This window comes from Rhinoderma darwinii, chromosome 1, assembly GCF_050947455.1.
Source record: "Rhinoderma darwinii isolate aRhiDar2 chromosome 1, aRhiDar2.hap1, whole genome shotgun sequence".
Lineage (NCBI taxonomy): Eukaryota > Metazoa > Chordata > Amphibia > Anura > Rhinodermatidae > Rhinoderma > Rhinoderma darwinii.
Window position 1 is genome coordinate 12663747 of NC_134687.1, and position 24183 is coordinate 12687929.

General features: G+C 40.7%; 1 protein-coding gene across 1 annotated transcript in view; it reads right to left on the minus strand.

The window, feature by feature from the left end:
- DNAAF9 (dynein axonemal assembly factor 9) overlaps positions 1-24183 on the minus strand; it is a 65323-nt gene that overhangs the window by 37759 nt on the left and 3381 nt on the right. Inside the window, exons 2-12 of the mRNA XM_075849657.1 lie at positions 21897-21952; positions 14476-14611; positions 12309-12390; positions 11530-11566; positions 7482-7569; positions 6415-6491; positions 4341-4385; positions 3841-3886; positions 2820-2931; positions 1599-1669; positions 260-310 (exon numbers count right to left, since the gene is read on the minus strand). Of these exons, the coding sequence (XP_075705772.1) occupies positions 260-310; positions 1599-1669; positions 2820-2931; positions 3841-3886; positions 4341-4385; positions 6415-6491; positions 7482-7569; positions 11530-11566; positions 12309-12390; positions 14476-14611; positions 21897-21952 (801 nt within the window). The remainder of the gene's footprint in view (positions 1-259; positions 311-1598; positions 1670-2819; positions 2932-3840; positions 3887-4340; positions 4386-6414; positions 6492-7481; positions 7570-11529; positions 11567-12308; positions 12391-14475; positions 14612-21896; positions 21953-24183) is intronic.

The window sequence follows — 24183 nt, forward strand, 5'->3', positions numbered from 1 at the left end:
AAACACTTGTTTCCATTCAGAGGCTGAAAACCCATCCTGATTGTGTTCAACTGACAATGCAAAACTCTCTGATACACTGTAACGAGCCCTGCACCTGTGGACACGAATGAAAACAAGAAAGTTGCAATTTATGATCAGCAAGAAGAGATCTTGAAAATGAGCAATCAAATGGATTTATTTGTATAATGAAAAGTTTTGCTACTCTAATTCTCTTTGCATTTTAAGTTACATAAAACGGGAAGACGATAATGGTACGCACCTTCACAGCAGTCAGGGCTTTCTCAGACAGTTTCACTTCATTCTCTTCTACCTAAAGGGTGAAAACATATTAAAAAAATTTACTTTACGTTAATTTAAGGGGGCGTCCACTTATCCAAACCACTTTCCACGGAGCAGGCACATCGTGACCAGCTGATAAGCAGCAGAACTCTTTTTTGCAGGGGGGGGGGAGATGTCGTTTCTATTGGCACCAGTTAAAGTTCCATTTAACGTACTGGGAAATGGAAAAAATAATTCTTTGTGGGGTGCAATTGGAAAAAAACTAAAATTCCTCCATCGTTTTTTGCGTTTTGTTTTTACGGCTTTTACCTTGCGGTCAAAACGACAACAAAACTTAATTCTGCGGCTCAATACGATTACGGTGATACCAAATTTATATACTTTATTTTTATATTTTACTACTTTTACAAAGAAAAAACTATTTGTTAAAAAAATTTATCTATATTTTGTTTCAGCGCGTTCTGAGAGCCGTAACTGGTTTCTTTTTTTGGTGGATTGAGGGTGTGGGGGCTTCATTTTGCGGGACGATCTGTAGTTTTTACTGGTACCTTTTTTTTGGGCACATATGACTCATGATCACTTATTACATTTTTTTAGCGGTAAGGTGACCCAAAAAAAACAGCCTTTCTGGTGTTTTGACATTTTTATTTTTTACGCCGTTCGCCTCGCGAGATAAATAATGGTATATTGTAATAGTTCGGACTTTTACGGATGCAGCGATATAATTGTAATTTTTTTACATTGTGCTTGGGTAAAAATGAGAAACTTTTTTTTTTTTTGAACTTTTAATATTTTTTTTACACTCCTGAAAAACATACTTTTTATTTTTTTACACTTTTTATTAGTCTCCCTGTTGGACTTGAACCAGCGATCGTCAGACACTCATGTACTGATGTATTGCAGTATATTGTCATTATTACAGGCTGCTGCTAAGCCCTGCCGGAGGCGTGGCTTACCAGAGGCAGACAGGAAGTAGACCTAGGGGGCTTCATTAGGCCCCCGGGCTGCCATGACAACCATCGGCGCCCTCCGATCACGTTGCGGGGGGCTGTTGGTCGCTACTGACCGCGCCATATAACTAGTTAAACGGCCAGGACTGGCGCGATCGCTGTTCCTGGTCGTTAGAGCGGCGTGTCAGCTACAGCGTACGGAGAGAGCTCAGCCCGCTCCAACCATCACCCCCCCCCCCCCCCCGCTCCATGACGTGTACTTTCGTACTTTCGTCATGGGTCAGGAAAGGGTTAAAGTGAAAGGTGGAAATCATAATATGAGCAATAAACACTTTTCATACCAGTATCACCATAGAATGCCATACTAACCAGCCATGAGATAAAGCGCGGCACAGCAGAGGTCAGGACGATGTAGTTACTGTCCGATGTGACGGCTCCATCTGAGAACGAGAGAAGGCGAGACCGTCAGTAACACGCCGTGTGTCTACAAGGAGATCAACAATCGGGACGTTACAAATCTGTTACAATGTATCAGTCCAAGCTTTTGGAAGGGCCTGTTCACATCAGCGTTAGTTTTCCGTTCATCGGTTCCGAATCACCTTTCCGCCGGAGGAACCGATGAACGGAAAACTATAGCCTCTGTTTGCATTAGCGTAGATTTCCATGGTAACGCTTCCTTTGCTGTCGGCTTCCGTTCCGTAAAGTTTCCGTTTTTTTTAGTCGACAGCACTTTTATTTCCGTCACAAAAAAAAACAAAACGGAAACGTTACGGAACGGAGACAAAACGGAAATCAACTGAAAAGGCAGCCTTACCAACGAAATAATGGTAATGCTATTGTTTCCGTTCATCGGTTCCTCCGACGGAAAGGTTGAACAGAACAGATAAACGGAAACCGAACGCCGATGTGAACAGGCCCTAACAGCAGTAGCTCAGATCTTTCTATCCTGACCTCAAGCTGACACATTGCAACAAACTACAGCTGTGGGAGAAGTATGGGATGTATCTTTTTTTTTTACAAGAACGTGTGTATTCAATGACAACAAGCAGAGATTGTGAGAATTGTATGGAATGGAAACACAAAATACGTTAAAAATTGTCACGACTTTTTATTATACCCGGTCCATTCCCCTCGTCAGTGTCCAGTCACCAGACCCACCCCGAGTCTCGGGTATGACCCTGCCCGGCTACATGCCCCCACCGTGCCCCCAGTATCGGCACAACTCCCTCCGGTGTAACCCGTATCCCACAATTCTCAGTGATAGACGAGCGCTCGGTCTAATTCTTCACCACCCGCTTATTTGATCTCCCACAGACGACGCAGATCATGTAAATCATCCGCTCATACACAGAAAGCCAAACATTCAGCCCGTGATAATATCCCTACAAGCCCAGGTCATGGATTCATCTCCCACTGTCATGTTTACCTGTTCACACCCACATCCTCCACTACACCGGGATGTCAGACGCCCAAAAAGAAGCAGCACCAAAATAAATAAATCACACCCCAAAACATAGAATCACACCCTAGGATAAATAATCACACCCCAGGGTAAATAATCATCATGTATATGGTAGAAATAAGAGTAACCTTTGTCTCGAACAAGTATTTCAGACTTCAAAAAAGTTTCAGAGAAGACGATGGATCCCAAATTTCCTCTTCCGCCTTGCAGGTCGGGGATGTCATAGACGGTCATGGAGGCCTGGAAGACAAGTATATACAGGGACGAGGGACTGATTACCACGCAGGAGAACGGCGGGAATAGTTATTTATTTGTAGCGATTTCCCATTCCGTTTCCGGAATTCTGAAGAACTTTTAAACTCCTTACATGTCGGCCCGGGAAATATTCACATAGAGATCAATGATAAATTATGAAGTGACAGCTCATCATCTCTAGGTTCGAAAAGTCTCTGCTCACCACCAAAGCTGCTCAGAGGCAGCGAAACGCAGAGATATTCCCCTACACATGTAGAACTGAATGCTGCTCCATCTGTCCCCCCACAAATATTCCTGTAAAAACGTCCGCTGCCAGTTGTCACCACTATGGGGCGCCTGTGTGCTGGTACTATTGAGATCAATTTAAGTCTCATACATATTGCCCCCTAGGGGTGGCACGAGGTAGTCGAGTATTTTGTGAGTAATAGGAATAATAGAGGAGCACTGTTTTTTCACGTGTAGATTGGAAAAATGCATAAAATCCTCTGCGCTGCAGTTTTCTTAGAAAAACAAAATATACCGGAGAAGATGCGGGTCACTGCAGCATCAGATCCACGGACAATTGAATATCTAGATGGGTGATTTAATTGCCAGACCTTCGATCGGTTGCATTTCCACTCAGGAATATGTGTATCTTACGATCGAAATTTTTAGCATACCGGAAGATCTGCGAGTATTTACACGTTGAGACGATCGAATCCTCCGCGTTCTAGAAGCATTTCATGGCCCCTTTAGACAAAGCACCGCGCTCCTTCCTCATGTGTCACCGCAGCATCTCACGCTGCCGGCAGAGTCTTACCCCAACTTTTTGGAAATACCATAACAGCGGCGGGGGATGTGGGTGCATGTAGTGAACGAGGAGATCAACGAATATTATATTTGACTTGTACTTACAGTTTTAATAAGATTTGAGCGATCGTCATGGTCCAATGGGACAATCCTAAAGGATCGGGGAATAAAACAAAAATAAATCGTAATGATTGTATACTGAAAACTTGTAAAACTTTCTTCTATACTTTGCATTTCGATTCTTCAACGTTTTCACCATCTCTGCTTGCGGTCACCAATTGGGACCATGCATTGTTAACAGTCAATGGCTGAAAACTAATAATGGCCTAGTCCTGTTCACACAACTGAAGGTTTGCTACAGTGTATCAGTGTAGGTTAGAGCTCCCAGTTAGGAGAACGGCAATCCTCTCCCCGTAGCACCAATTCAAACTTATACATTGCAGCAAACTCTCAGCTGTTAGAGCAGTACTAGGTCAGTATAGGAGTTTTTGTCACTGGAAGTACATGTGAAACTTTCTATTCACTGACAGCAAACTTGGTTACAAATTTGAGAATTCCCAGCCTTCTACATAAGGGTTGGATTTGACTGAAGATGTAATATTTACCTGCCCAGACTATTCACAGCTTCAATCTGAAATGTGACTTTGGACCTAAACAAGAGACAGAGATTAGGACGCACACCAGCCAATAAAAAACATATAAAGCACGACTCCGATATTAAATCAGGATTAAAATAAAAATTCCATGACATCTTAGGCTATGTTCACACGGGGTATTTTGCCGAGTTTTTTGACGCGGAAACCGCGTCGCAAAACTCGGCAGAAACGGCCCGAGAACGCCTCCCATTGATTTCAATGGGAGGCGTCGGCGTCTTTTTCCCGCGAGCAGTAAAACTGCCTCGCGGGAAAAAGAAGCGACATGCCCTATCTTCGGGCGCTTCCGCCTCGGACCTCCCATTGACTTCAATGGGAGGCAGGAGAAAGCGTATATCTCGCTGTTTTATGCCCGCGGCGCTCAATGGCCGCGGGTGAAAAACGGCGCGATAATTGCCGCGAAAATCGGCGTGCAGGGAGAGGAATATCTGCCTCAAAGTTCCAAACTGAATTTTGAGGCAGATATTCCTCCCCCAAAATACTCAGTGTGAACATAGCCTAACAGTAAATGTCGAACTTTGAAGAGTTTTTTTAAAATCTAAATACATGAAAATTCCGTGCGGATTCACTTCTTATTAGTGATCCCACTTTGCTTCCGGACTATCTACAAAGATGTAATGAAGTTTGCCGAAAGACTTTGCGAGACGATCACCTGTGATCGCCAGGGATCTGGCCACTCATTTCCCCTACAGTGGCCACTGCAGGAGAACAGTGTTATTACAACGTTAGCCATTCTGATGTAAGGCCAACAATGTAATGCACGGATGGGGCGAGTTCACCGAAGCAGAAGTTACTTTTACAGGGAAGGGGGGTCCCAAGCAGGAATAGGGCATATGAACAGGGGTCGTCTTTATGAGGCAGCACTTAGCAAATGGATTGAACCTCCTTAAAGTGAATTTCCAGCTATTTTATAACGGTTAGAGCTTAAAGGGGTTGTCCACTACTGATACGCCGACGACTTATCCACCAGATAGGTCATCAATATATCGGTGCGAGTCTGTCACCTGGACCCCGCACGGTTAAGCTGCCCCGGCTGCCTCAGGGGCACCAAATGTTATGATCAATTATGCGATGTACGGAGCCCGGAAGAAGTTGGCTCCGTACATAGCATTGCAGTCGTGCTGCCGAACTACAGCTCTGCTCCTATTCACTAGAACAACGCAGCTCGGCCGCTATTCCATGACCGAAGCTATCCTTCCGGCATGGACGTCTGGTGCCTGGAGGCAGCCGGAGTGGCTTAAAAGTGCGGGGTCCGGGTGTCAGACCCCCCAAAGATCATATACTGATGACCTATGCGGTGGATAGGTTATCAGATGTCCAGTAGTGGACAACCCCTTTAAAAGAGACAGTTACAAATCCCCCAAAAAATGATAAAATGTTGACTACCTGCAGCCACCACTAGGGGGAGCCTACTGCATACATTGAAGTCAATAATACCTCTATAGCAGTGATTCCCAACACTATTACTATGGAGGAAATCCCTACTTTCATTCCTACCTCAATGTAGCTTGGTGTATGGGGGGGGGGGGGGGTTAGTGCAGCGTTACATAATCTTATATACGCTATATTCTGGCTTAGATTTGTTGACCGTTTTACTAAGGATGTTTGAGCGGGATAACCGTAGTCCATCCCTACTGAAAAAGTAACGGATCTTCCTGCTGCTTTCCTTGTACCAGGAAGCTCTGGTTGGGAAACACTGCAGGGGTTTTGGAGCTCTGTGTCAGAAAAACGGAGCTCAGTCCAGTATGAAGCTATATTACGACATCAGCCCAGAATTTCGGACCTATTGCGATTGGGTCGACATTGACTTTAGTCATTGTATACAGAAAAGTTCTGCAACTTTAGAATATATTTTGGTATATTATAAAAACACCCCTCCCCCATCCCCAGTGATAAGTAGCGCCTGTGCCGGAGCCATTGTTTCCTCTATAATGACAGCTCCGGCAGCAAAGCGCGGCGTCAACACTGAACCTGGTTTTGTCCCTGATGTTTATTTCTACAAAAGGGGCGAAAACGTCAAACGAACCTCAGAGCAGCTTTCATCTGAACGAGATTAACGGAGTCCAGCAGCATCCAGAGACTGTGCTCCGCCACTTCCTTAGCCTGTGGACAGACGACACGGGCACAAGGTCAGCATAGTCGTCCCATCAAAACGCGTAAGTACACAATATGCATAAACCAGAGGCGCTGAGGTGGTCACCGTCATTGTGTCAGCTACACTCGGACACGACTCCTAAAGTCTCTACTCTCCATTTGCGGAGCAGTTGAATGCAATCTAGTGTTCTCTGGTATCAGCCGTTTCAGGCTAGGTAGTGTTACGTGACAGTGTGTCCAGTAAAAATCCTCAATGATCGCTACGGGTCATATCTCCGGTGCGGAGAACCTGACATAGTTATCTGCCGCTCCTCTTCTAACAGCATACACTTCCCATTTGGTAGTTTTGTACTTGCACGGTGTTATTTAGAGTCATTATATTCTTATTTACGGGATAGTTCTTCGTTTTACAGCCTCTGTTTTACCACTCCCTCCCCTCCGGGAGACTTCTTTAGTTTTCCCTTTAATATTACCGAATGTTGATCAACCCCTTTAAAAAATTTTTTTACGGCTTTCAATTTTATATAGATCTAAATAGGTAATAAGTCAGCAGATTTTTGCTATTTTTTTTTTTTTTACACCTGTTTACTATTCCAGTTTGATCTACCACAACAATACGATGCAGGAGACAGGTGTGACGCTGGACGTGACGGGACATGAACAGCCGAGTGATTCATTGTGACGATGAGGGTGGATTAAGGATTCCAAATGTTCTTTTTTTTTTATTCCCATATCCCCTGCGAGGAATTCTGGTTTCTTCTGATCTTCAGCTCCGGTGCCGCACCCCATGTTCTTAAGTCACACGCAGACCAGCATGGGAGCACATATAGGCCCTGTGGCTCTACAGCGGCTGTGGAACTACAACTCCCAGCATGTCTGGACATCCGGAGCGGTTTCACAACAGCTGAAAAGACACAGGTTGGCGCTCCATGTCGTGTGTGGTGATTGGTCAACGCACCCAATATGGCTTACCGAACATAGTAAAAACAAAGACGTTACCTTGGTGAAACTGGAACACTTGACGTAACTCGCGATCCCGGCAAGAACGGCTTCCACCACCGCAGCGTAGATCTGAGACAGCAAAGCGCTACGAGAGGGGTCACAAACTTATTACACCACGATGATCCGCAATCGAAATATTCAAGAGATTCTACACCTTTACAAATGAAGACCCGAGTACTCTAAGGGTGCGTTCACACAAGGCGTAAAACGCTGCTGATTTTCTGCAATGGATTTCATTGCGGAAAACACAGTAGCAGTGGCGTGGATGAATTTCAACAAATCTCATCCACACGCTGCGTAGAAGAAACGCAGAAAAAGCGTTCATAAATTGACCCGCGGAGCGTTTTTTAACCTGCGGCATGTCAAATTTATGCTGGAATCAGCAGTTTTCTGTTTTTCCCCATTGGATTCAATAGGGCGGTAAAACTTGCAACAACAGCCATATAGCGAGACTTTTGCGGCAGAAAGGCTGCGATTATGCCGAAAAAAGAAGTTTATACTTACCCCGGTGTCCGTCGTCATGTTCCTCTGTTCTCTATCCAGGCCGGCCTCCTGGCATGACGTTACATCCCACGTGACAGCAAATCACAGGCTGAGGCCGTCACAGGAGGCCGGGCTGCACGGACAACAGAGAGAGGCGTCGCGCTGACTACGGAGACCGGGGTAAGTATAAGCTTCTTTTTTTTTTGCTACAATTTGGTGCGTCTTTTTGGCTGGATTTCCCTGCGGGTTCCGGGTGGATACGCTGAGTACTTTTATGCAGCTTATCCGCCCTGTGTGAACATGTCCGGAGACAGACTGGTTGCTAGGGATGTGCTACCTGACAACCCCTCTAAAAAGACTGTGGTTAATAGGCAGTCAGTCTCTAGCAACTAGTGTCAGATAAATCAGCTGTACAAACTGGATTGGCACCGTGTACCAGCAAGGAAAGGGAAAGAAACCGGTCAGCAACCACACCGCGCCGGAATTACTAATCAGATTTTATTCTAAATGTAGGAGGAGAACCTCTGTAATGAAATCCTCTTAAGTTCTGACTATTACAGCTATAAGGGACAGACAAAGCCATGGTGACAAGTCCCTTCTCTGATCTCTGCTTATTCAGCCTGGAGTAAACGGAGACAGACTGGTTGCTATGGAAGTATTGCCTGACAACTATTGAAAAGATTGTGGTTGCTAGGCAATGCACCCCTAGCGACCAGACTGTCACACAATTTGACTCGATTAGCACAGAAACAGAGGAAAGCGGCCACACCGTGCAATCCCAAGACTCGGCCTGCGTTATTAATAAGATTATTTATTTATTTAGGCCAAGAACTGCTTAAAGAGGCTCTGTCACCAGATTTTGCAGCCCCTATCTGCTATTGCATGTGATCGGCGCTGCAATGTAGATTACAGTGACGTTTTTATTTTTAAAAAACGAGCATTTTTGGCCAAGTTATGACCATTTTCGTATTTATGCAAATGAGGCTTGCAAAAGTACAACTGGGCGTGTTGAAAAGTAAAAGTACAACTGGGCGTGTATTATGTGCGTACATCGGGGCGTGTTTACTACTTTTACTAGCTGGGCGTTGTGCATAGAAGTATCATCCACTTCTCTTCAGAACGCCCAGCTTCTGGCAGTGCAGACACAGCCGTGTTCTCGAGAGATCACGCTGTGTCGTCACTCACAGGTCCTGCATCGTGTCAGACGAGCGAGGACACATCGACACCAGAGGCTACAGATGATTCTGCAGCAGCATCGGCGTTTGCAGGTAAGTCGATGTAGCTACTTACCTGCAAATGCTGATGCTGCTGCAGAATCATCTGTAGCCTCTGGTGCCGATGTGGCCGACACGATGCAGGACCTGTGAGTGACGTCACAGTGCTGCACTGCCAGAAGCTGGGCGTTCTGAAGAGAAGTGGATGACACTTCTATACACAACGCCCAGCTAGTAAAAAGTAGTAAACACGCCCCGATGTACGCACATAATACACGCCCAGTTGTACTTTTACTTTTCAACACGCCCAGTTGTACTTTTGCAAGCCTCATTTGCATAAATACGAAAATGGTCATAACTTGGCCAAAAATGCTCGTTTTTTAAAAATAAAAACGTTACTGTAATCTACATTGCAGCGCCGATCTGCTGCAATAGCAGATAGGGGCTGCAAAATCTGGTGACAGAGCCTCTTTAAATATTATAGGAATAGCATCGCGTTGGAGGGGAGGGATTAAAATAATTTTTGCTAAATAATGAAGAAAAATATAATTACAATCTTGATCTAAAGTGTTCTAGAGGTCTCCACTCTGCAGCCCACCAAAGTATTGATCAAGGGTTGGAGAAGAAAGTGCCTCATGTTAGGGACTACTTGTGGTCGGGTCCCTTCTGGGGATTCTCCTGATCACAGTGATCAGTGATTGCATCCATCACTTACAATGCCTGGTGGCGGGTTCCCTTTAAGTCTAGGGCTATGGGTTGCAGTGACAATACGGCCGGAGTGATGATTGAGGTTGCCCGCCGCCACATTATCCTAGTCGCTTCCGTGTTTACTGGCAGGTTGTGCGAGGGCGACCGTAGTATCTCACAGCCATTATACAAAGCTCTGCAATGCGATACGGTGCCTGGACAGCTGAGAACCTGGTGTGTCTGTAACCCTAGTAGTAGTGAATGTAAATAATAGCGCGGCGACAGCACATCATGGAGAGATCCTGTCTGACACGCATTGCTTCAGGACGCAACGTACAAGCCCAGGCATGAAGTCCTTATCAGCGACGTTCCCGGACTCATCGCTCATCTCACGAGACACCGAACATATCATTAATCACAACAATATGGCTTTACAGGGGCGCTCTAGTTTGGATAATCTCTTACTTCTAATGGGCTCTCTACCCGGCGCTGAACGCGTCAATGCATTCTGGGTCCTCCAGAGAGCCCCACTCTATATAATAAGGGGGTCCCCAGCTGGAATACTGCATTTTATAAGACCCGTTAAATGTGAAGTGTCACCGCCATGGCCCATTACATCACCGCTTTATGACCTTTCTGCCCACGGTCACTTCCAGAGCGGGATGAGGGGTCATAAATCCTAAACTGCTGTAAACCGATGAGCTGATGGCATTTTCTATTATACTCCCGGTCAGCATCTGAAGAGGGATGCGGAGAGGGCTCAGGTTCCTCAGGTATATTAAAAAGGGCAATCGATGGGATTAGTTTTTTAGTACTGGAGGACCTCACCGCTGCTGGCTGGACATCAGGAGTCTATAAACTGGATATCACCCAGCAAGTGTAATAAAAGTATAAAGAAGTAAGAAGAAACCAACCCAGACCAAAGCACAAGTATAAGCAGCACTGGAGGGAGACACTTGTATGGTCAGTATATTGGGGAGGGGGTTATGATTGGACCAGTATAAGCAGCGCTGGAGGGAGACACTTGTATGGTCAGTATATTGGGGAGGGGGGTTATGATTGGACCAGTATAAGCAGCGCTGGAGGGAGACACTTGTATGGTCAGTATATTGGGGAGGGGGGTTATGATTGGACCAGTATAAGCAGCGCTGGAGGTAGACACTTCAATGGTCAGTATATTGGGGGAGGGGGGTTATGATTGGACCAGTATAAGCAGCGCTGGAGGGAGACACTTGTATGGTCAGTATATTGGGGAGGGGGTTATGATTGAACGAGTATAAGCAGCGCTGGAGGTAGACACTTCAATGGTCAGTATATTGGGGGAGGGGGGTTATGATTGGACCAGTATAAGCAGCGCTGGAGGGAGACACTTGTATGGTCAGTATATTGGGGAGGGGGGTTATGATTGGACCAGTATAAGCAGCGCTGGAGGGAGACACTTGTATGGTCAGTATATTGGGGAAGGGGGTTATGATTGGACCAGTATAAGCAGCGCTGGAGGTAGACACTCCCATGGTCAGTATATTGGGGGGAGGGGGGTTATGATTGAGCGAGTATAAGCAGCGCTGGAGGTAGACACTCCCATGGTCAGTATATTGGGGGAGGGGGGGTTATAATTGAAGCACTGCTGTAGTAACGCATTTCATTACAGAAAAACTTACATTTGCTCGTTTTTCTTGTGCGTCTCATTGTCACAACCTATAAAAAAAAAAAGGAAACTGATGAATTGCAAAAGGCTAAAATAGAACTGGACATTTTTCTTAACCGTTCAGAAACTGTATAAACCAGTGTATCAAGTGATGCTACCGGTACGTGGGCACGAGAGTCAGGACTGGGGTAGTGCCCCCTTTCAATAGTGAAGTGCCCCCTTTCAAACACGCAGTTAGGAGATGTCCCTATTGATATGGTAAGAAGCCCATGTGATACATAAAACAGCGCTGCCAGGACGGCACCCCATACCAGTGTGGCTGATCACCTAGACTAGGTATCGCCAGGCACTCCGCTACTGGGTGCCATATGTTGTGGTTATCACAGCCGGTCACTTTACTAGCCTCAGGCTGGGGGCCTACACTGCAAGTAACATTTTTGTCGATGATACTAATAGATAGAATATGGATTACATAGGTCATGAGGGTCCGATAGTGCCAACTCCTGACCCAAAGCTTTGTCGCAAACTGCAACACAAAAACATTCACGTTTATGGGGCCGTGTTGCAATTCCAGCATAGTCCTGGATTCAGGAGGGGCACAATGTCGGGGCAAAGAGGCTCTTTTATTCTTGGAGCTGGTGGGGGTCCCAATGGTCGTAACGCCAAATAACAGATATTGAGACGAATCAATGATTATCATTGGAAAACTCCTATAAGACTGTGTAGTATGAATGACACAACGAGCGGAGATACTTCACAACAAACTGTCCTCAAAGTATAGAGTAAACCTACCCAAATATGGCACATGGGTGGCCCCAAAAAAGTAAGTCCTGGAACAGGCTAAGGGGCCCTTAGGAGAGACGCACTGCGCCACCTGTGAACACAAATGTGATCGGAGTAAAATACACAAACAACATGAATGTCTTCTGGACTATATATTTATTACTGTTGTGGGTCCCGAAATGATCGGCGTACAGGTGAGAGCCCGGCAAAAACTGGAAGCCCAACGTTCATGTATTGTCATGATGGCGAGACCTCTACACAAAGCCACAATCCAACACAAAACACTTGATAGAAGTAGAACACCATATAGACGCCCAAGAAAATGGTCACCCAACATATAAGAGAAATAATCCAAGGCCTTATTCAGACGGCCGCGTTCGGTCTGTGACATATGGACATTGTGTCGGTAATATTTCCAGGACCGACCACAGTTCAGGGCGCCGGGTCTCCCAGCATCAATTATCTATAACTGCCACTCCGCGGGAATACCGTAATTACGCATTCAGTACGGGATAGTGTTCCTGCGGGGAGGCCGGGACTCCGAACGTCAAAGACAACTATAATGCTAGGAAGCACGGCACCCTGAACTGTTGTCGGTCCGGAAAAACGAGCCGTCACACGGTCCTTACATCACGAATCAAACACGGCCGTCTAAATAAGCCCTTAAAGGGGCTCTGTCACCACATTATAAGTGGCCTATCTTGTACATGATGTGATCGGCGCTGTAATGTAGATTACAGGAGTGTTTTTTATTTAGAAAAACGATCATTTTTGACGGAGTTATGACCTATTTTAGCTTTATGCTAATGAGATTCTCAATGGACAACTGGGCGTGTTTTACTATATGGCCAAGTGGGCGTTGTGGAGAGAAGTGTATGACGCTGACCAATCAGCCTCATACACTCCTCCCCCTTCATTTACACAGCACATAGCGATATCACTATGTGGAGCCACATAAACACACTAGAACGTTACTGCAGTGTCCTGATAATGAATATACATTACCTCCAGCCAGGACGTGATGTCTATTCAGAATCCTGACCACTTCTCTGCACTTCTCTGTGATTTACAGCATAGCAGGCGTAGTCTCGCGAGATTACAATGTAACCTGTTATTTACAGCGAGATCTCGCTGTGCTGTAAATCACAAAGACGCTACAGAAGTGACAGGATTCTGAATACACATCACGTCCTGGCTGGAGGTAAAGTCTATTCATTGTCAGAACACTTGATTAACGTTAATGTACGAGGCTGCACATAGCGATATCGCTATCTGCAGTGTAAATGAATGGGGAGAAGTGTATGACGCTGATTAGTCACCGATTGGTCAGCGTCATACATTCCTCTGTGCAACGCCCACTTGGTCAAAAAGTAAAACACGCCCAGTTGCCTATTAAGAACCTCATTAGCATAAAGCTAAAATAGGTCATAACTCCGTCTAAATAAGATACTGCTGTAATCTACATTACAGCGCCGATCATATTATGTACAATATAAGGAACTTATAATGTGGTGACAGAGACTCTTTAATGAAGAGTTGAGTCTTACATACATTATATTTCTTCTCCTGTACTGATTCGAAGTTAAATTCTATATTATACTCCAGAGCTGCACTCACTATTCTGCTGGTGGAGTCACTGTGTACATACATTACATTACTTATCCTGTACTGATCCTGAGTTACATCCTGTATTATACTCCAGAGCTGCGCTCACTATTCTGCTGGTGGAGTCACTGTGTACATACATTACATTACTTATCCTGTACTGATCCTGAGTTACATCCTGTATTATACCCCAGAGCTGCACTCACTATTCTGCTGGTGGAGTCACTGTGTACATACATTACATTACTTATCCTGTACTTATCCTGAGTTACTGCCTGTATTATACTCCAGAGCTGCACTCACTATTCTGCTGGTGGAGTCACGGTGTACATACATTACATTACTTATCCTGTACTGACCCTGAGTTACAGCCTGTATTATACTCCAGAGCTGCACTGTAATGACAACCAGCAGAATAGTGAGTGCAGCTCTGGAGTATAACACAGGCTGTAACTCAGGATCAGTACAAGATAAGTTATTTGATGTAACAAAGTGACCCAACTTATATATTCTATTATGGTGTTCAGAGTAGGTCAAAGCTATGAAACATTAGATGTGTCTTATTCTTTACCATGTGTTTGGCTGTGCTGCCTCCAGGCCCTGTGTTCCTGACAAGGTGACCTTCTGATGGGAATATAAAGCTACCAGGTTTCAGGTTCTCTTTGGTGGAATGACTGCCGAATAGCACAAAGGGTTGCCTGCAAGGACTACATAAAGATCACACAATTATAGTAAGACCATACAACTGCGTGTCATGTGACCGAGCGCTCACCAAGAATGTATCACAGGCACACAAGGAATCATACACAAGTACACAGCGGGAACAACAATTCTTTATAACATACAGAGGCTCCTTAGAGTTCTACAGCAGTTATAGAGGAAGCCACTCACCGACAACATGAAAGACATGAAAGACCACAACTAAAGAGTATCATCAACTAATCCTGCCGGCATGCCATGCATCATCACACACACGACCGTGAAAATCAACCAGAGCTAGTGCTACAACAGATATATTCTTGTATATAGGGGGCAGAATTATAGTAGTTATATTCTTGTATATAGGAGGCAGTATTATAGTAGTTATATTCTTGTATATAGGGGCAGTATTATAGTAGTTATATTCTTGTATATAGGGGGCAGTATTATAGTAGTTATATTCTTGTATATAGGAGCATTATTATAGTAGTTATATTCTTGTATATAGGAGGCAGTATTATAGTAGTTATATTCTTGTATATAGGAGCAGTATTATAGTAGTTATATTCTTGTATATAGGAGCAGTATTATAGTAGTTATATTCTTGTATATAGGAGCAGTATTATAGTAGTTATATTCTTATATATAGGAGCAGTATTATAGTAGTTATATTCTTGTATAAGGTGGCAGTATTATAGTAGTTATATTCTTGTATATAGGGGCAGTATTATAGTAGTTATATTCTTGTATATAGGAGCACTATTATAGTAGTTATATTCTTGTATATAGGAGCAGTATTATAGTAGTTATATTCTTGTATAAGGTGGCAGTATTATAGTAGTTATATTCTTGTATATAGGAGCAGTATTATAGTAGTTATATTTTTGTATATAGGAGCAGTATTATAGTAGTTATATTCTTGTATAAGGTGGCAGTATTATAGTAGTTATATTCTTGTATATAGGGGCAGTATTATAGTAGTTATATTCTTGTATATAGGGGGCAGTATTATAGTAGTTATATTCTTGTATATAGGAGGCAGTATTATAGTAGTTATATTCTTGTATATATGGGCAGTATTATAGTAGTTATATTCTTGTATATAGGGGGCAGTATTATAGTAGTTATATTCTTGTATATAGGGGGCAGTATTATAGTAGTTATATTCTTGTATATAGGAGCAGTATTATAGTAGTTATATTCTTGTATATAGGGGGCAGTATTATAGCAGTTATATTCTTGTATATAGGGGCAGTATTATAGTAGTTATATTCTTGTATATAGGAGCAGTATTATAGTAGTTATATTCTTGTATATAGGAGCAGTATTATAGTAGTTATATTCTTGTATATAGGAGGCAGTATTATAGTAGTTATATTCTTGTATATAGGAGCAGTATTATAGTAGTTATATTCTTGTATATAGGAGCAGTATTATAGTAGTTATATTCTTGTATATAGGAGCAGTATTATAGTAGTTATATTCTTGTATAAGGTGGCAGTATTATAGTAGTTATATTCTTGTATATAGAAGCAGTATTATAGTAGTTATATTCTTGTATATAGGAGCAGTATTATAGTAGTTATATTCTTGTATAAGGTGGCAGTATTATAGTAGTTATATTCTTGTATAAGGTGGCAGTATTATAGTAGTTATATTCTTGTATATAGGAGCAGTATTATAGTAGTTATATTCTTGTATATAGGGGCAGTATTATAGTAGTTATATTCTTGTATATAGGAGGCAGTATTATAGTAGTTATATTCTTGTATATAGGGGCAGTATTATAGTAGTTATATTCTTGTATATAGGGAGCAGTATTATAGTAGTTATATTCTTGTATATAGGGGGCAGTATTATAGTAGTCATATTCTTGTATATAGGAGCAGTATTATAGTAGTTATATTCTTGTATATAGGGGGCAGTATTATAGCAGTTATATTCTTGTATATAGGGGCAGTATTATAGTAGTTATATTCTTGTATATAGGAGCAGTATTATAGTAGTTATATTCTTGTATATAGGAGCAGTATTATAGTAGTTATATTCTTGTATATAGGAGGCAGTATTATAGTAGTTATATTCTTGTATATAGGAGCAGTATTATAGTAGTTATATTCTTGTATATAGGAGCAGTATTATAGTAGTTATATTCTTGTATATAGGAGCAGTATTATAGTAGTTATATTCTTGTATAAGGTGGCAGTATTATAGTAGTTATATTCTTGTATATAGGAGCAGTATTATAGTAGTTATATTCTTGTATATAGGAGCAGTATTATAGTAGTTATATTCTTGTATAAGGTGGCAGTATTATAGTAGTTATATTCTTGTATATAGGGGCAGTATTATAGTAGTTATATTCTTGTATATAGGGGCAGTATTATAGTAGTTATATTCTTGTATATAGGAGGCAGTATTATAGTAGTTATATTCTTGTATATAGGAGCAGTATTATAGTAGTTATATTCTTGTATATAGGAGCAGTATTATAGTAGTTATATTCTTGTATATAGGAGCAGTATTATAGTAGTTATATTCTTATATATAGGAGCAGTATTATAGTAGTTATATTCTTGTATAAGGTGGCAGTATTATAGTAGTTATATTCTTGTATATAGGGGCAGTATTATAGTAGTTATATTCTTGTATATAGGAGCACTATTATAGTAGTTATATTCTTGTATATAGGAGCAGTATTATAGTAGTTATATTCTTGTATAAGGTGGCAGTATTATAGTAGTTATATTCTTGTATATAGGAGCAGTATTATAGTAGTTATATTTTTGTATATAGGAGCAGTATTATAGTAGTTATATTCTTGTATAAGGTGGCAGTATTATAGTAGTTATATTCTTGTATATAGGGGCAGTATTATAGTGGTTATATTCTTGTATATAGGGGGCAGTATTATAGTAGTTATATTCTTGTATATAGGAGGCAGTATTATAGTAGTTATATTCTTGTATATATGGGCAGTATTATAGTAGTTATATTCTTGTATATAGGGGGCAGTATTATAGTAGTTATATTCTTGTATATAGGGGGCAGTATTATAGTAGTTATATTCTTGTATATAGGAGCAGTATTATAGTAGTTATATTCTTGTATATAGGGGGCAGTATTATAGCAGTTATATTCTTGTATATAGGGGCAGTATTATAGTAGTTATATTCTTGTATATAGGAGCAGTATTATAGTAGTTATATTCTTGTATATAGGAGCAGTATTATAGTAGTTATATTCTTGTATATAGGAGGCAGTATTATAGTAGTTATATTCTTGTATATAGGAGCAGTATTATAGTAGTTATATTCTTGTATATAGGAGCAGTATTATAGTAGTTATATTCTTGTATATAGGAGCAGTATTATAGTAGTTATATTCTTGTATAAGGTGGCAGTATTATAGTAGTTATATTCTTGTATATAGAAGCAGTATTATAGTAGTTATATTCTTGTATATAGGAGCAGTATTATAGTAGTTATATTCTTGTATAAGGTGGCAGTATTATAGTAGTTATATTCTTGTATAAGGTGGCAGTATTATAGTAGTTATATTCTTGTATATAGGAGCAGTATTATAGTAGTTATATTCTTGTATATAGGGGCAGTATTATAGTAGTTATATTCTTGTATATAGGAGGCAGTATTATAGTAGTTATATTCTTGTATATAGGGGCAGTATTATAGTAGTTATATTCTTGTATATAGGGAGCAGTATTATAGTAGTTATATTCTTGTATATAGGGGGCAGTATTATAGTAGTCATATTCTTGTATATAGGAGCAGTATTATAGTAGTTATATTCTTGTATATAGGGGGCAGTATTATAGCAGTTATATTCTTGTATATAGGGGCAGTATTATAGTAGTTATATTCTTGTATATAGGAGCAGTATTATAGTAGTTATATTCTTGTATATAGGAGCAGTATTATAGTAGTTATATTCTTGTATATAGGAGGCAGTATTATAGTAGTTATATTCTTGTATATAGGAGCAGTATTATAGTAGTTATATTCTTGTATATAGGAGCAGTATTATAGTAGTTATATTCTTGTATATAGGAGCAGTATTATAGTAGTTATATTCTTGTATAAGGTGGCAGTATTATAGTAGTTATATTCTTGTATATAGGAGCAGTATTATAGTAGTTATATTCTTGTATATAGGAGCAGTATTATAGTAGTTATATTCTTGTATAAGGTGGCAGTATTATAGTAGTTATATTCTTGTATATAGGGGCAGTATTATAGTAGTTATATTCTTGTATATAGGGGCAGTATTATAGTAGTTATATTCTTGTATATAGGAGGCAGTATTATAGTAGTTATATTCTTGTATATAGGGGCAGTATTATAGTAGTTATATTCTTGTATATAGGAGCAGTATTATAGTATTTATATTCTTGTATATAGGAGCAGTATTATAGTAGTTATATTCTTGTATATAGGAGCAGTATTATAGTAGTTATATTCTTGTATATAGGGGGCAGTATTATAGTAGTTATATTCTTGTATATAGGGGCAGTATTATAGTAGTTATATTCTTGTATATAGGGGGGCAGTATTATAGTAGTTATATTCTTGTATATTAGGGCAGTATTATAGTAGTTATATTCTTGTATATAGGGGCAGTATTATAGTAGTTATATTCTTGTATATAGGGGCAGTATTATAGTAGTTATATTCTTGTATATAGGAGGCAGTATTATAGTAGTTATATTCTTGTATATAGGGGAGCAGTATTATAGTAGTTATATTCTTGTATATTAGGGCAGTATTATAGTAGTTATATTCTTGTATATAGGAGCAGTATTATAGTAGTTATATTCTTGTATATAGGAGCAGTATTATAGTAGTTATATTCTTGTACATAGGGGGCAGTATTATAGTAGTTATATTCTTGTATATTAGAGCAGTATTATAGTAGTTATATTCTTGTATATAGGAGCAGTATTATAGTAGACATATTCTTGTATATAGGAGCAGTATTATAGTAGTTATATTCTTGTATATAGGGGCAGTATTATAGTAGTTATATTCTTGTGTATAGGGGCAGTATTATAGTAGTTGTATTCTTGTATATAGGGGCAGTATTATAGTAGTTATATTATTGTATATAGGGGCAGTATTATAGTAGTTGTATTCTTGTATATAGGGAGCAGTATTATAGTAGTTGTATTCTTGTATATAAGGGCAGTATTATAGTAGTTATATTCTTGTATATAGGAGCAGTATTATAGTAGTTATATTCTTGTACATAGGGGCAGTATTATAGTAGTTATATTCTTGTATATAGGGGCAGTATTATAGTAGTTATATTCTTGTATATAGGGGCAGTATTATAGTAGTTATATTCTTGTATATAGGGGGCAGTTTTATAGTAGTTATATTCTTGTATATAGGAGCAGTATTATAGTATATATTCTTGTATATAGGAGTAGTATTATAGTAGCTATATTCTTGTATATAGGAGGCAGTATTATAGTAGATATATTCCTGTATATAGGAGGCAGTATTATAGTAGTTGTATTCTTGTATATAGGGGGCAGTATTATAGTAGTTATATTCTTGTATATAGGAGCAGTATTATAGTATATATTCTTGTATATAGGAGTAGTATTATAGTAGCTATATTCTTGTATATAGGAGGCAGTATTATAGTAGATATATTCCTGTATATAGGAGGCAGTATTATAGTAGTTGTATTCTTGTATATAGGGAGCAGTATTATAGTAGTTATACTCTTGTATACAGGAGCAGTATTATAGTAGTTATATTCTTGTATACAGGAGCAGTATTATAGTAGTTATATTCTTGTATAAAGGGGCAGTATTATAGTAGTTATATTCTTGTATATAGGGGGCAGTAGTATAGTAGTTATATTCTTGTATATAGGGGGCAGTATTATAGTAGTTATATTGTATATAGGAGCAGTATTATAGTAGTTATATTCTTGTATATAGGAGCAGTATTATAGTAGTTATATTCTTGTATATAGTGGCAGTATTATAGTAGTTATATTCTTGTATATAGGGAGCAGTATTATAATAGATATATTCTTGTATATAGGGGTAGTATTATAGTAGTTATATTCTTGTATATAGGGGGCAGTATTATAGTAGTTGTATTCTTGTATATAGGGGGCAGTATTATATTAGTTATATTCTTGTATATAGGAGCAGTATTATAGTAGTTATATTCTTGTATATAGGAGCAGTATTATAGTAGTTATATTCTTGTATATAGGGGGCAGTATTATAGTAGTTCTATTCTTGTATATAGGGGGCAGTATTATAGTAGTTATATTCTTGTATAAGGTGGCAGTATTACAGTAGTTATATTCTTGTATATAGGGGCAGTATTATAGTAGTTATATTCTTGTATATAGGGGGCAGTATTATAGTAGTTCTATTCTTGTATATAGGGGGCAGTATTATAGTAGTTATATTCTTGTACATAGGAGCAGTATTACAGTAGTTATATTCTTGTATATAGGGGCAGTATTATAGTAGTTATATTCTTGTATATAGGAGCAGTATTATAATAGTTATATTCTTGTATATAGGGGGCAGTATTATAGTAGTTATATACTTGTATATAGGGAGCAGTATTATAGTAGTTGTATTCTTGTATATAGGGGGCAGTATTATAGTAGTTATATTCTTGTATATAGGGGGCAGTATTATAGTAGTTATATTCTTGTGTATAGGGGCAGTATTATAGTAGTTATATTCTTGTGTATAGGGGCAGTATTATAGTAGTTATATTCTTGTATATAGGGGCAGTATTATAGTAGTTATATTCTTGTATATAGGAGCAGTATTATAGTAGTTATATTCTTGTACATAGGAGCAGTATTATAGTAGTTGTATTCTTGTATATAGGTGGTAGTATTATAGTAGTTATATTCTTGTATATAGGGGACAGTATTATAGTAGTTATATTCTTGTATATAGGGGCAGTATTATAGTAGTTATATTCTTGTATATAGGAGGCAGTATTATAGTAGTTATATTCTTGTATATAGGAGGCAGTATTATAGTAGTTGTATTCTTGTATATAGAGGCAGTATTATAGTAGTTATATTCTTGTATATAGGGGGCAGTATTATAGTAGTTATATTCTTGTATATAGGGGGCAGTATTATAGTAGTTATATTCTTGTACATAGGGGTAAGTACTATCATTATTACGGTAATTCTATTCTCTATCCTGAGACATGTGCTTTTCACATATAACGCAGGAATGACAATGAATAAGAATTCCTCCTAAAGAAGAAACACACAAACCTGTTATCAGTAATATGGCTGGAGAGCATCCCGTGGCTGAAGTAACTCCTGAATGGCTGCAGGATAAGACATTACACAATGTTATACGATTTGACATAGTTCATTATAAGATAAGTCTTTTTATTATAATCATGTTTCAGATGAATCACATCCTGATCACTTTCTCCCCGCACATAATATAAGAATCCAGCGGAAAAACCGGCAGCAATAACTCATCAGTACAACACTGGAGGAATCCTAGAAGTTCATTCGCTGGGTTATACTCTGATTATTTGTGCCGGCATAATAAACAAATCAGACTCCTTAGGCGGGATTCACACGACCGGGTCGTTCCCGAGCCCGAGTGTCGGCCGGTAAAATCGGCCATTTTGCCCGGCTGGTTTGCATAAAGTTATGCATCCGTGCCGGGCCGGGCAGATCCGGACAGTGACATCAGCGGCAGCTCCTGAAGGGGAATCCCCATGTGTTCGGGGATTCCGCTTCAGGAGTTTCCCCTGATGTCACTGCCCAGATATGGACAGAGACATCAAGCGCTCTGTCCAGGAGCGGAATCCCCGAAAGCACGGGGATTCCGCTCCTTCAAGGAGCTAAAGTGCGGCTAGCACATAGCAGAGCGGGGAGATACCTCCCTGCTCTGCTATAGTGGCGTCGCTACAGTAGTAGCAGCCGCAGCAACAGCAGCTGCTGCTACTACTACTAGCGGCGCCATCGAAGGTGTCGCCGAGCCAGGGTGCTTTTAACAAGCAGGGGAAGGGAGCCAGCGCAGCGCTCCCTCCACCTGCTGTACACCCCGGCCCTGCAACACAGTGTACAGCGATGCCATTCGTCAGAATGGCATCAACTCCTCCTCCTCACATGCACTCTGCGCTGTGAGGAGGAGGAGATAGAGCGCAAGAGCCGGAAAACCCGGCCATCACTCGGAACACATTCCGGTGATGGCCGTGTAATACCCGGCCCCATAGACTTGTATGGTAGCCGGGCGGCCGGGCAAAGATAGAGCATGTCCTATTTTTTGACGGCCGGATTTTCCGGCCGTCAAAAAATCGGTCGTGTGAATAGCCCCATTAGGGGTCTATCATTCCTAATGCAGCCGGGTGCCGGCCGATTTATGAACGGCCGGCACCCGGCCGGGAAACCCTGCCGTGTGAATGAGGCCTTATTTTCACAAGCCAGTCAAAACACTCACTGGTTATTACCAGATGAGGTTGTCACAGCTCCGCCCCTGTTACAAACATCACTGAATAGTAATATGATCTTTAGTATAGTCTGACATTTCAAGAGGTTGTTGTATCAGGACATCTAGTACGACATATGGATATCATGGAGGGGGTCCGCCTCTCAGGGCCAGAGTCACTACCAAGGGGAAATATCTGGCTGTCCGCAACTCCCGAGACCCCCTGGCTAACAGCGGATTTATTTATTTTTTTAAATTGCATATTTGGATTATTTTGATAGGAAGTAAATACTGCAAACATATTGATAATAAATCAAACACAGGAAGGCCTTCAAGAACAAAAATACTGAGCATTACAAATCCAGCACAATGATAGCCAATAGATACGGACACGATGACCATGACAGAAACGGGTCAGGCACGGAAACCAAAGATTTGGAAGGTACGCCAATAGCTGATGAGGTCTCAGGAGCTGGACCTATATGACGGGTTGTCTATGTCGTCAAAACATGGGCTATGGGGGAACCTTTGAAGTTGTTGTCACTCTGTATCTGTCCCTTTATGTAATCCCTTCAAGAAACATAATAGGTACCATATGTAGCACCGTTCTCCGTTATCCGGCTTCCTCTAGCATAGTTTACCTCTGTGCCGACATCCTCTCCGGCATGTACTGCTCCCGCCTGTGGCTCGCTCCCGTAAGGTGCACGAGCGCGCTGTGGTAACCTCTTAAAGGGCCAGCGCACGCACCACTATAACCTTCCCTATCCTATCCCTGTGCACCCTGCCCTACTTAAATCCCTCCTTGCGGTGCCGGAGCGTTGTTGTGTCTACCCATGTGGGTAGTTCATCCTCTGTGCCACATGTCATCTGCCACGTCAAGTGTCATCTGTGCCGAGGAGTCTGTCAGAACTTCTATACTTAGGTACTCCAGTACTATAGACGTTCATTGAATGTAGTTTGGCCAGCTGCTACTCCGCTATGGTGGAGCGGCCTAGTGGGTCCGCAAACCTCACAGACGTGACACCGTATTATAAAATATTCTGGATTATTGATTGGTCATAGAAACAAGTGGAGCGGTGTGCACGGAGAGCGTGTAGAAGTGCACGGAGTCTG